General features: G+C 49.3%; 1 protein-coding gene across 1 annotated transcript; it reads right to left on the reverse strand.

Annotated features, from left to right (window-relative positions):
- Nucleotides 1-568: 568 nt before the first annotated feature.
- LOC136473345 (cysteine-rich receptor-like protein kinase 6) lies at nucleotides 569-3,795 on the reverse strand. Its single transcript, XM_066471001.1, has 7 exons — nucleotides 2,842-3,795; nucleotides 2,304-2,426; nucleotides 2,007-2,128; nucleotides 1,704-1,914; nucleotides 1,357-1,594; nucleotides 1,082-1,238; nucleotides 569-994 (listed from the first exon to the last, which is right to left on the reverse strand). Exons 1-7 carry the CDS (start codon nucleotides 3,701-3,703, stop codon nucleotides 686-688), a joined length of 2,022 nt encoding a protein of 673 aa, XP_066327098.1. The 5' UTR covers nucleotides 3,704-3,795; the 3' UTR covers nucleotides 569-685.
- Nucleotides 3,796-13,500: the final 9,705 nt, after the last annotated feature.

The raw sequence follows: 13,500 nt of genomic DNA on the forward strand, positions 1-13,500 counted from the left end.
GCTGAGGATGACGAACTTGATGCAGACGCAGAAGACAAGGAGAACATCGAAAGCAAAGCAGGATCTTCCCTGCCAAATAAGAGGAAAAGGGATAGCGAGGATGATGCCAATGGAGACAAGTAAAACCGCGAGGGAAATAGTATTTCCTGAACTTCGGAAGCGTTTGTGTGCACTGATTATTATTTGCATGCTTTCTGGGTCTTTTTTCCCCGCACTTGTAATAGACGAGAGCATAGTGTTTTTAGGCGGTTCCATTTCTGAAGTTATCTTCTTGATTCTGGAGGTTGTCTGACTCTGAAACAATGAGTAATCTTGGATGTCCCCAGCATGTATACACCCTTTGTTTGGTGTGACTTCCTGATGCTACTAATCGAGATCCCAGTTCATATTATTCTACTTGTGCTTCTGGAGGATGATGACCTTCCTTTGTTTGGTGTGACTTCCTGATGCTACTAATCGAGATCCCAGTTCATATTCTACTACTAGTGCTCATCTGTTTCGCATTTGCATAAATCATCAGACAGCGACGCGTAGTCTGTAGGGTCAGCATAGTCTGGTGGTAAATCAATGTAGTCTGGTGGTACTCTATATTATACTGTACAGTATATGTTTCTGCAAGCAGAGTATGCGCTAGGAATTAAATTGTATGGATCCTGGGTCCATTCACTCTACCAATGCAGTCCATCTATCTTGGCTGGAACTCCGACACGGACATCCCGTTCAAAGACACGTTACGCCGCTCATCAGAGCTCGTCGTCTCCCCGTACGCAAAGGCGAAGGCCGGCTTCGACGGTGCCGCAAAGCCGCCTGACGATTGGCCGTGCAGCATGACGAGGACGTCGAGCATGGTCGGGCGGTCCGCCGGGTTCTCCTGCACGCAGAGCAGCCCCAGATGGATGCATTTCATCACCTCGCTCTCCGTCTCCGGGGACTGGCAATCCAAGAACGGGTCCACGGCCTCCAGCGCGGTGCCTCTGACCCAGTGATCCCACACCTAGTAACACAAGACGTTTCTGACCCAGTGACCCAGCGGTGTGTGAAAATTAAAAGAACAATAGGTAGGACTAGGACTACAACTCACGTAGCTCAGCAGAATGATGGATTCTCCTGCTGCTGATTCGAACATGTCGGTGTTCTTCCGTCCAGTGACGATCTCCAGGATGAGGACGCCGAGGCTGTAAACGTCAAGCTTCACCGACAGTTGCCCAAGAACTGCATACTCTGGCGCCATGTATCCTCTGCCAAGCATGAAAACAGCTGAGTTTTCAGATCGTGGAACTACTGCTCGACGAAGAAGCTAGGAAGAACACAGCACATAGCAATGTGGGCATGTGGACCGATCGTTCAATTACATACAGCGTTCCGACAACTTGGCTCGTGATGGTGGTAGTCTTGTCGGCGCTGAAGAGCCTTGCCACCCCGAAATCGGAGATCTTCGGGTTCATGTCGGCGTCCAGCAGGATGTTGCTCGCCTTCAGGTCGCGGTGGACGATTCTGATCTGTGAATCCTCGTGGAGGTATAGCAGGCCTCGTGCTGTTCCATAGAGTATGCGGTACCTTGTCTCCCAGTCTAACAATGGACGCTTCTCAGGGACTGCAAGAAGGCCAGACATTAGTGATATACTCGCATCTTGAGGAGTCAAAGATTCTTAATTGGCATGTCTGAGGTCGAGCACAGGAAGGACAGTGGCAGTGTTTTGTACCAAAAAGGAAGGTGTCCAGGCTTCGATTAAGCATGTACTCGTAGACAAGCAGCTTCTCCTGTCCCTTCAAGCAAACGCCGAGAAGCTTTGCAAGATTGTTGTGCCGAAGCTTGGCGACCAGCAGCAGCTCGTTCCTCAGCTCTTTCAGGCCTTGCCCTGAAGCCTTGTCCAGCCTCTTCACGGCGATTTGTCGTCCATCAGGCAAGAAACCCTGAAATTTTAGGCACCGTGTTTATGATGTACTGCATATTTCTGAATGTCCCCAGAGAGATGTGTCTCTACACTACTCTCTAGCAATGGTACCTTGTATACCGCGCCAAAGCCTCCATGTCCAAGCTTATTCTCTACGGCAAAATTTGCAGTTGCCCTTCTCAGTGTTGCCAGGTCAAAGAGGAGCGACCCGGAATCGTCAGCTTCCTCCGCATCTGCATACACGTGCTTATTCTCATCATTCACAATTAAAGTTATGAATTTTTGCCATGTTCCTTTTGCTTTGAGACTCATTTCTACCATCCTTTTCTTTTTATTCTTAGTATTTATGTTTTCTGAAATATCAAAGATATATGCAGAACTTGATCAGGAACAGGGCGCACAACTCACATCGTTTTACTTGTGCTTTTCTCCAGAGGTAGATCATGAACGTGGACAAGAGGAGGACAACTAGGACCCCGAGAACAATGGCCACTACTGTTGCTGCATATCCTGTTCCCCTTGTCCTCTTTGCTGCAGATACAATACATACAATGCAGATAATTAGAGCGATTAAGGAGATGTTTGGCAGAGTGACTTAGGCGGCGAGCTGGTAAGAATCACTTTTCCGTTTACACTAGGAGGTGGGAGCTTAAAAAAAACTACTCTCTACTGAATCCCTCTACAATCAATTCTACCTGCTCCCTGCCTCGCTCCTCCACCATAATCAAGTAGAATCACTCTATTAGAGAATCAAGGAGCGGAGCAAGAGAATCCCAGGAGTGGAGCTATCTCCCAAAGAAGGCCAAAAGCTCAAGGACTACAGTAGTTGCAACTGTTAACGATAATTTCATAATTTATATTTGTGGACGATTCATAGATACTTGCTACAATTACTATGATGATTTGGGTTTCTGTTTTTCTATCTGAAATTATGCAAAGAGCCTACCATCGTCGTGGACTGCTGCACCCGGCGGAGCCGGTGTCAACGGAGGTGCAACAAGCTTCACTACCGGGCTGCTGTCATAGAAGAGGAACACCTCGAATCTCAGGTTGCACCACACCTCGTTGAACTGGCCGCCGGTTGAGCCGTTGAACACGGCCGGCATCTGGTCCTTGAGCCTGCCGAGGCACGCCAGGCACGCCTCAGGAGCCAGGTTGGGCGTGCACTGCACCAGCCCGTAGATGCTGTGCACCAAGTTGCTGTCCGTGGTCGTGAACCCTTTGGCGGAGGTCACCACCCCGGCGGCGTATCTCGCCGTCGAGTTCCGCGCCGCCCAGGCGGACAGCGCGGCCACGAGGTCGGCCGCGAGCCCCACGAACCGACCGGGGTCGGCGACGACGTTCACCTGCAGGTTGGTGCCGTACTGCACCAGCTCCGCGGCGTCGCCCGGGCTGGCCAGGAAGTCCGTGTCCGAGTACCGGAGGAGGCAGCGGTCGTAGTAGATGGACACGTCCCTGACGCCCCTACAGTCGCCGAAGGCGATGTCCGGCGCGAGCGCGAGGCAGGACGCGCACCCGCTGCCGTTGACGTCGCCGCGGCAGAGCGCGAGGCCCCACGTCTGGTCTGGGGCGTAGCCGAGCGTGGCGGTGGCGAAGCCTACGGCGGAGCTGGACGCGTTGGTGGACAGGGACCCGAGGAGCGCGACGACGTTGGAGCGGTAGGTGGAGTTAAGGGCGTAGGAGCTGCCGTTGTTGCAGAGGTAGTTCATGAGGCCGAAAGCGTGGCTGCGGCCCGGCCAGTGAACGGAGAAGAGAAGCAGCAGTAGGAGGACGGAGGCCATGTTGAGCGTGCAGGGTGCGGCGGCCATGAGGTTTGGTTGTCTGCAGTGCTGTGCAGCATCTCACTGCACCTCCAGATGTCACGGGTAGTGCCTCCCCATCCCCGTCCCCGTGGGGAAGAAAGTTATCCATCCCCATCCCCATCAAGTGTCACGGGAGAGTTTCTCCCCATCCCCCTGATCATTTTACGAGGCCAAATGGCCAAAGCGCAGGTAACAAAAATACAGCCGGGGAAGGAGTGGCCCTGTGCTGGCATCAACAACTACCATGAACACCTTCCCCATGGTATCCGTCTTTGTCCTACTAGCTCTCTTGTCTGCTCACCACCCCAGACGGAGCCACGCGGTCAACATCATGAACTTGCTCTGCACCACCCCAGACGGAGCCACGCGGTCAAGCATCCACTTGTAACCGCTGCCGGCCGGCCGCTGAGCTTATCCGACGGTCGTATCTGGTTCAGGAGGTCCTTTTTACATGCAGAAAGTACCACTCGGCAATGCGTTTCACCGGCTCATACTCATACGACCTCAACGTCGTTGCGCTCCTTGGCCCTTGGGCCCCTGTCTGTGGATGCTTCTACCGTCGGCCGGCCGCGCCATGGACCAGCTGTGGGGCCTCGTGCTCTGCCGCGATGCACCAGCTGCGGTCCTGCCTCGGCCTTGCCGGCTTGCCCCTGCAGGGGCATCAAGGACGTCTCCGTCTACTGCGACCGCCTCCTCCTAAGGTTATCGAACGATCCCACCGCCCCGGTGCAGTACGGTACGGGCTCAACCTGGAGCTCAACATCACCGTCGAGGGCGGCACACAACTCGACGTCGAGGTACGCCGCCGCCCGCCGGCGTGATGACCTCCGGCGAAGGGTTCACGACGGGCTACGCCCTAGTGCACAGCATCTACGGGCTGGTGCAGTGCGCGCCGGAGCCGTGCAAGGGGTGCCTGGACAGGCTCAGGGAGGAGGATGAGGATATGCCAGCCGTACTCAATGGCACGAGCGGCGCACAGTTCAATCTGGTGTGGTGAACCTTCTACGACAGCAGCCAGTAATGAGTGAAGCTGGTCGCGCCACCGGCGGCGGGTGCGTCAGGCCGGAACGACCAAGACGGTACGCTACTACCTACATCACATCCTCTGTAATTTCTGTAATACTCACACATGCAAGTTGAAGTTGGCAGCTAACAAAGAGAGTCCAATAGTTATAAAAAAAAGAGAGTACAACGCATACTCACGCACGAATGATTTTATAGAGCACCCTCAGGCTTTGTTTGCATGCAGTCAGATTCGTATCAACCCACATGTGTTAGGGTGGATTGGAGTGGAAGTTAAACTAAATTCCACCTCAATTCATCCCAACACATGTGGATTGATGTGAATTCGATAACAACCCAACAAGGCCACAAGGGGTGTCACGAAAACTAATGGATTTCTGGAGTTGACCAAAGTTACCTACCTACCGGTTCGTTCCTTATTTTCTTTCTCGCTTGTCTCTTTCCTGTCGTCGAACATCTTTTTTTTTTAGAACAAACCGGAGCTTCATTCAAGTGTCATGAACATGGTTACAATCGCGGCATACATGATCTCCTGTAGAGCTAGTGGTGGTATAAGCCACTCTTCCACCGACCTAGTACAGGAGACTAATTTAACACATTCATGGGCTAATCTATTACAAGATCTATTAGAGAAAAACAAATCAAATTCAACAAAGCTCCGGCTTAGATCATTGATCTGCTGCAGCAAAGGACCAATTTCAGAGTTCTGAAAAGTGCTCTTCTCCCACAATGAAACCAACACTTTGCAGTCCGTCTCTAACTGAAGGTACTCCACACCTCTCTTCAGCGCGTACTGCATCCCATCACGGCAAGCCATGGCTTCAGTAGTCAGCGCATTCAAGCAATGTTCATACCTTTTCGCCCAAGCACCACACCACCGACCTTCATGATCTCTGAGGACCACTCCGGTTGTGCCAGTTTGGTTCTCCGATCTGAACGAAGCATTCGGCATTGGGGCGTTCACCTTTTGAAGTGCTATATGGATATGCTCCACGTCAATTTGGCATTGCCACTTCGCCAGATACGCCAGTCACTGATTTGGCTACATGGTTGTCTGATCGTGCTCTGATGACCGATGTCATTCGCCAGCATCTGAACTGAGCTAAGCAGCCTATAAAAAGGCAAGCAGATGAGCACCGTTCAGAGCGTCAGTTTCAAGTGGGTGATCTGGTCTTCGTCAAGATTCAACCAGACATGCAATCTTCCTTGGCACAGCGAAGCAATCAGAAGCTTGCCTTCAAGTTTTTCGGACCCTATCGCATTCTGGCTCGCGTTGGTAACGTTGCTTACAGGCTTGAGCTCCCGGCTTCCTCTTCGGTGCACCCTGTGTTCCATGTTTTCCAGCTTAAGAAGTCGGCAGGTGCTCGCCATTCTGTTACCAATCATCCTCTGTCTCATGATATTGCAGACTCGCTCGGTGGTCAAGGGTACACACTCTATTTCTCAAGGATTGATTAAATGGTCTAACCTACCAAGATCTCTAGCTACTTGGGAAGACTTAGAGTTCCTTCGGCAGCAGTTTCCCCGCGTCACCGTCCGGAGCCGACCTGGCGCGCAAGGGGAGGGAGTTACGGCTGCCCCGTCTACTGTTCAGCGTCCAGAAGCGACTGGACCACGGCGTGGTCAGGCAGCTGGCAGTAGCATATATATATGTAATAGCGTGAGAGAGGGAATCATCATTGATAAACATTGTAACAAACTATCTTGCTTCTCCTGCAAGCATTCCTCTAATCCCGACCTACTGCTTTGCTTTCCCTTCCCGTGCTCTGATCTGCTGCTACCACCCTGAATTCTATAAGTTCTATCGCTGGCCGTAACATCGGGCTACATTGCTCTGTGCTGTGTTCTTCCTAGCTTCTTCGTCGAGCAGTAGTTCTCCGCGATCTGAAAACTCAGCTGTTTTCATGCTTGGCACTTGGCAGAGGATACATGGCGCCGGAGTATGCGGTTCTTGGATGTTTACAGCCTCGGAGTCCTCATCCTGGAGATCGTTACTGGACGGAAGAACACCGACATGTTGGAATCAGCAGCCGGAGAATCCATCATTCTGCTGGGCTACGTGAGTTCCAGTCCTACTCCTACATATTGTTCTTCGTTTTCACATTCCACGACTCACTTTTTTTAACACAAAATTGGATCAGAGACACCGACCTCTGGGTCACTGGGTCAGAAACACCGTATACTTGTACTTGTATACATGATCCAAGTAAAATGATTATATGTCATGTGTTATTAGGTGTGGGACCACTGGGTCAGAGGCACTGCGCTGGAGGCCGTGGACCCATTCTTGGATTGCCAGTCCCTGGAGACGGAGCGCGAGGTGGTCAAGTGCATCCATCTGGGGCTGCTCTGCGTGCAGGAGAACCCCGACCATGCTCGACGTCCTCGTCATGCTGCACGGCCAATCGTCAGGCGGCTTTGCGGCACCGTCGAAGCGAGCAAACTAAGGCCCTCCACAGTGTGAGCGGTGCCCAATACTGTTCACGTATGCCAGCTCACAGTGATGCTTGGTTGAGTTTGGGGCTGCAGCGTGTAAAAGTGATGCTAGAAAAAGTAGCGCGTTCTTTATCTTCTATCAACAATCTGACAACAACAGCAGAGTGCTGGCTGCAGTCTCACACCAACAGTACAATACTGGTTTTTTATTGATTTGGGCACCGGCGCAACTAAAGTTGGCCATGCAGCCCGCCGGCCCGCCGGCCCGGCCCGGGCACGGCACGGCCGGTGGCCAGCGGGCCCGGGCCGGCACGGCCCGAGGCACCAGGCCGTGCCTGAGCCGCCACCCCGGCCCGTGGCACGGCACGGGCACGGCCCAGTGCAAAGAGGCGGCCCGGTGCCCCAACGGCTTCATTTGGCCCAGCAAGGGAGGCAGCCCACGAAGCTAGCCCACCCCGCCGCATATATAAGCCGCTGCCCGCTGCCTCCCTCTCCATCCCTAACCCTAAGTCCCTAATCCCCATTCCTCCCCCGCCGCGCCGTCTGCTCTCGCTCGCTGCCTCGCTCTCGCTCTCGCATTCGCGATCCACCGCCGCCGCCGCTCTCCATCGACCATCGTCGTCCGTCCTCTCTAGCACCGGTGACCTCGCCGGCGCTCCTCCACCTCGCACTGAGTTCGCTAACCCCGTCTCCTCCCTCCTTTTCCTCTCTTGTTTCCTCTCGCTCTCGCTCGGAATCGGTGAACCATGTGAGTTCATGTTCATGTCACTCCCTCCTCCCCCACCTCACCGTCGATTCTAATCGGTGTCTGTCTCATCCTCTGGCTGGCTCGCTGGCTTCTTCATCTCCGGCACCGAGCTCCGGGAAAGCAGGTTCGTCACTTTCCCTAACCCTAGATCTGCTCTTCTCTGCTCTGTCTCTCTCTGATCTTTGTCTCTCAAGTGTCATCTCTCACTCTTCTTCTTTGCGTGCAGGTTGGTGCCTGACGCCGCGTCTTCCTCCTCTGAAGTAGACATGGCCAGGCCGCCAAAGCGCCTGTTGAGGGACGGTGCTGGAGCTGCTGGAGGTCGAGGTCGTGGACGGCTGTTCGGCTCATTCGCGGGCGGTTGCGGTTCCAGCCTCGCAATGCGGGGGGAGGATCAGCATCCCCTCGGCGACGACGAGGACCAGGCGCCGCACCCGGACGACGAGCTGGAAGTCGAGGATGACGACGACCTACGTGATGATGCAGCCGGTCTGTTCGGCATCGACCTCGGTGACAGCAACCAGCCCATCGATCTCGATGGCGACGACGGTGATGGTGGAGTTGAGGTCTCCACTGACACTCATGGTACCTCAACCACCTCTGGTAAGAAAGTTTCTGCTGTTTGGGATTACTTCCATGAGATTAAGGAGAATAAAATTCGAGTTGCTGCCATCTGTAAACATTGTCGGGCGCGATACACTGCTAGATCGTCTGCTGGCACTGGCCATTTGAGACGGCACATGTATTCCTGTATGAGAAAACGTAATCATGCTAGTATGGTCCAGTCTAAGCTTGCTCTAAATCCTGATGGTTTGAAAAATTGGGTGTATGATCCTATGCTTGCTCGCACTGAGTTGTGTCGTTTGATTGCTAGACTAGACCTTCCTTTAGGGATAGGTGAGACACAGGCTTGGGAGGATTACATTAAGCATGCTCATAATCCTCTGTTCGAGAAGGTTTCTATGCAGACCACCACTAGAGATATGTGTAAACTTTTTGATGAACAATGTGCTATGCTTATGAAATCTGTGTTGCCTGCTGCATCTTCTGTTTCTTTGACATCTGATATTTGGTCTGGTAATGCTAAGGAGGATTATATTTATGTTGTTGCTCATTATGTTAGTGCAGATTGGGAGTTACAGAAAAAAGTTGTTGGTCTTAGGCTGATTGATGTTTCACATTCTGGTGAAAACATTGCTGATAGGATTTCTAGTGTGGTTGAGGAGTTTGGTTTGATTGACAAGGTTTTTTCTGTGTCTCTAGACAATGCTTCTGCTAATTCTAAGGCTTATGAGATTTTGCAACCTATGTTCTTTGGTTATTTGGGTTCTTATCCTGCACCTACAAGAGATGATCCTAACAAGGTGCAGTACTTGCTTGTGCATCAGCGCTGTGCATGCCATATCATTAATCTGATTGTTAAATCTGGCATGAAGAGGTTGAAACCTTATACTGAAGATTTCAGAACTGCAATAAGTTTTTTAAATTTCTCTAATCAAAGAATTGTATTGTTTAAGAACTACTGCACTGCTCAGGGTCTTAGACCTAGAAAGTTTGGCTTGGATGGAATTCTACTTATTTGATGCTCAAACATTTGCTGCCATACAAGGAAGTCTTTCATGTGTTCATTACCTCTAATTATGGTTCTACTTTGTTGACTGCACAGTATTGGTATGTTGCTGAACAAATAATAATATTCCTGGAACTCTTCTATAATTTCACTGTTGTCCTGTCTGGTGTTTATTATCCCACAGCTCCACTTGTTTTGCACCATATGCTTGACATGGCTGAACATTTGCAAAATGCTAAAAGAGATGCTAGTTTTAGAATGATTGCTACTCCTATGAAGCTTAAATTCCTTAAATATTGGGAGAAAATTCCACTGATTTATTCATATGCATTCATTCTTGATCCTAGAGCTAAGATGAAAGGGTTCTTTAATGTGCTTGAATTGCTTGGTAAGGCAACTGGATGCATTTATAGTGTATACTATGGTGATGTGAAAGATGAATTGTATAGATTGTTTGCCAAGTATGAACAGAAATTTAGTGTAGTTAGGTCTCAGAGGGTTTCAGTGCCTTCAGCTCATACTGGTAAGACAAAACAGGCATGGGGAAGGATCTTTGGAGGTCCTGGTGAATCCCCTTTCGGTTCCCCCTCATCTTCATCTACTCCATCTGCTGTCAGTGAGCTCAAAGCTTACTTGGACAGTGACTCTGTCACATGTTATGAGGAATCCTTTGACATACTCCTCTGGTGGCGTGACCACAAGCTAACCTATCTAATCCTATCTATTATGGCTCGAGATATCATGTCTGTCCCTGTATCTACTGTCTCTTCCGAGTCTTGTTTCAGCTGTACATCCAGGATACTCGAAGACCGGCGGCGACGCTTGTTGCCTGAGCATGTGGAGATGCTCACCTACATCAAGGACTGGGAGCAAGGTGCAAGAAGGGAACAACATACACCTGAGGACCTGGACCTAGAGGAGGCATTCAAGAACCTCTTCCTCGATGAACAAGGCGAAGGCAGCGGCACCGGCAGCGACAACGGCGGTACTGCTAGTGGTGGATAGAAGAAGAGAAGAGGAGAGGTAGTCACTCACTCAACCGAAACTTCCATGTTGCTTCTTTACATTCAAGTTCACTAACATTGCTTGCTTCTGTACAATTTTGCAGGTACTTTTGGTATGACAGAGTGAGACAGTGAGTCACTATGAATGTTGCCACTGATGTTGGCAGATGGCTATTGTAATAGGATAGAACTTTTGCTGCTGTGAACTCACTAAGTCACATTGTCACAATGACTTTGCCACTGATGTTGGCTATTGTAATAGGATAGAAGAACTAAGACTTTGACACTTTAGAGTTAGCTGTACTCTTTTTTCCTTTCTAGGGTTTCTCACAAGGATGAGTTTTACCTAGAAAGGTTTTTAATGAGGCAGCATTGCACAAAACAGCCCATACTCTTATAATGATATAATCTTGTCTTTTGTCCCTTGTCCTTGTGTTCTGAGTTGTGAGTTTGAGACTTGTGTCTTGTGAGTTTGAATTGTGATTGTGAAATGTGAATCCTGTGGTTTAGAATTCTGAGAATATGAGTTTTGAATCTGATGTGAATCTGGTGGTAAAATCATGTTGAAAATGATCAAGTCCTTAAAGACTTAGTTATTTTTGCAGCCGGGCTATGGGCCGGCACGGCCCGGTGAAAATGGTCGTGCCCAACGGGCGGCACGGCACGGCCAAACGGCCCACGGGCCGTGCCTTGGGCTGGAGGCCAGGCACGAGCACGCCATAGGCACGGCACGGCCGGCATGGTGGCCCGGTGAGGCACGACGCCGCGTTGGGCTGGCACGGCCCGATGGCCATTTATAGACGTAACTACTTGCTCCGCTCCTTGTTTTATCGGCATCGCTTGCAATTGGAACCGCCTGCTGCAGTGGGGAGGAGTGATGCTAAAATCATCTCTCTCTTCTTTTGGGCATCACTTAGGCATACATTGTGGAGGGCCTAATGGGCGAACGATCATGGCATTCAAAAGGAGCGAACGATTTGCAGACACCCTAAAATTTCCTTTTTTCAGAAAATAATAATTCCTACCGTTTTCCATTTTTGCACAGTGCTGCACACTCCGGTTAAGAAACATATGCAGGCGCCCATGCGTCCACTCCCCTCACCCACTCCCTTTCCCTGTGACGTCACCGTTGATGCAGCTAGAAAAAAAGAGCAAAACATTTATTTCAAATGTTATAACTTTCGAACGTTGTATCCATTTTTAATTCCGTCTGCACCGGTATGTTCTACACAACAAGGTGAACAAAACGAGACCCCACTTGCATATGCTTCAAAGAATTTTTTTCTAGTTGCAATTTATGTATATTAGCTTATAACATATCACTTATGAAACATAACTTATGTATAAAATTTATGAAGCACAACTTATATACAAAAGTTATGAAACACAACTTATATACAAAAGTTATGGAACACAACTTATAATAGCAAATTATGTGTATTAACTTATAACATATAACTTATAATATATAACTTATGCCAAAGTTTGGAAACACTCGATTATGAAACGTAACTTATGTATAAAAGTTATTAAACACAAAGGAACGAATTAACTTATAACTTATATCAAAACTTAGAAACACAAAAGTTATTGAACACAAAGGAACGAATTAACTTATAACTTATGCCAAAACATGAAAACTGTAACACAACTTATGTACAAAAATTATGAAACACAACTTATGTACATAAGTTATTCTATATAACTTGTGTACAAATTTTTTTTAAAAAATAAAGAAGAATAAAATATAGAAAAATAAAAAGAATACTAAAAAATCACATAAAACAAAACTAAATAAAAATAAAAAGAATAAGAAAAAAGAAAGAAAATGCCAACTCCATACAGCTTCACGTTCACGTACGGTAGTGCTAGTTTTTCTTTGGAGGAAAACGTACGGTAGTGCTAGTGCTATGATGGGATCTCGAGGAAGGATTGGCCCACTTGCGCGCGGCTTGCGGATCGGTCTCCGTCTCGGTGCGCCAGTTGCTGACAGGAACGACGCAGGCACGTCTATCGTTCACCGAGTACGAATCGCGCGAAAGACCGCGCAAATGGATTTGGGCCGTCGAAGCCGGCCTTCGCCTTTGCGTACGGGGAGACGATGAGCTCGGATGAGCGGGGTAACGTGTCGTCTGCTGCTGCGTTCTCTTTGAACGGGATGTCCGTGTCGGAGTTCCAGCCAAGATAGATCATAGATGGACAGAATCACGATAGAAATGCAGGCACGGTGCACCTGCGGCCAGCGGCACGTCCTGCGGTAGCCTGTTAGCGCATACTACGGAGTACTCTGCTTGCCGCACTGTCATGCTGGCTGGACTTTGCAGAAACACATACGGTAGAAAATACTAGACACTACCTCCAGATTACAGCGCCCGTTGCTGACCCTACAAATTACGCGTACCGGAGACACAAAATTCATACGCTAGAAACAGTAGGTGTTGCTGTTTGATAATGTATAATATATGCAAATGCGAAACAGATGAGCACACATATGTCCGTTTGACTGATAAGTTTATTATTGACTGATTTGTTACGAGAAAAAAATATTATTCATTGACTAAAAAAATACGATTTATAAGCCACAACGCTAGTTCAATGGAAGTCAACAGTTGTACGGATCGAAGGCCCGCTACCTGCAAATTAAACGGCAAGGGCCACGGTGGCGACCCGCTTGCAGATGGCCTTCAGGAGGCCGAGTGCCCCGTGCGGTGTACTACCCGGCCCAGTTCCCTCAAGGCCTCGTTTAGATGCTGAAAAAATTTCAACCCGATGAATAGTACCACTTTCGTCTTATTTGACAAATATTGTCCAATCGTGGACCAACTAGGCTCAAAAGATTCATCTCGTGATTTCCAACTAAACTGTGTAATTAGTTATTTTTTTACCTACATTTAATACTCCATGCAAGCGGCTAAAAATTGATGTGATGGAGAGAAAGTGAAAAAACTTGGAATTTTGGTGGCATCTAAACAAGACCCAAGTCGTCCACGTCGATGGTTTCCTTGTGTACGTCCCCAAGCCGTCG

The sequence above is a fragment of the Miscanthus floridulus genome, chromosome 1, assembly GCF_019320115.1.
Source record: "Miscanthus floridulus cultivar M001 chromosome 1, ASM1932011v1, whole genome shotgun sequence".
Classification (NCBI taxonomy): Eukaryota; Viridiplantae; Streptophyta; class Magnoliopsida; order Poales; family Poaceae; genus Miscanthus; species Miscanthus floridulus.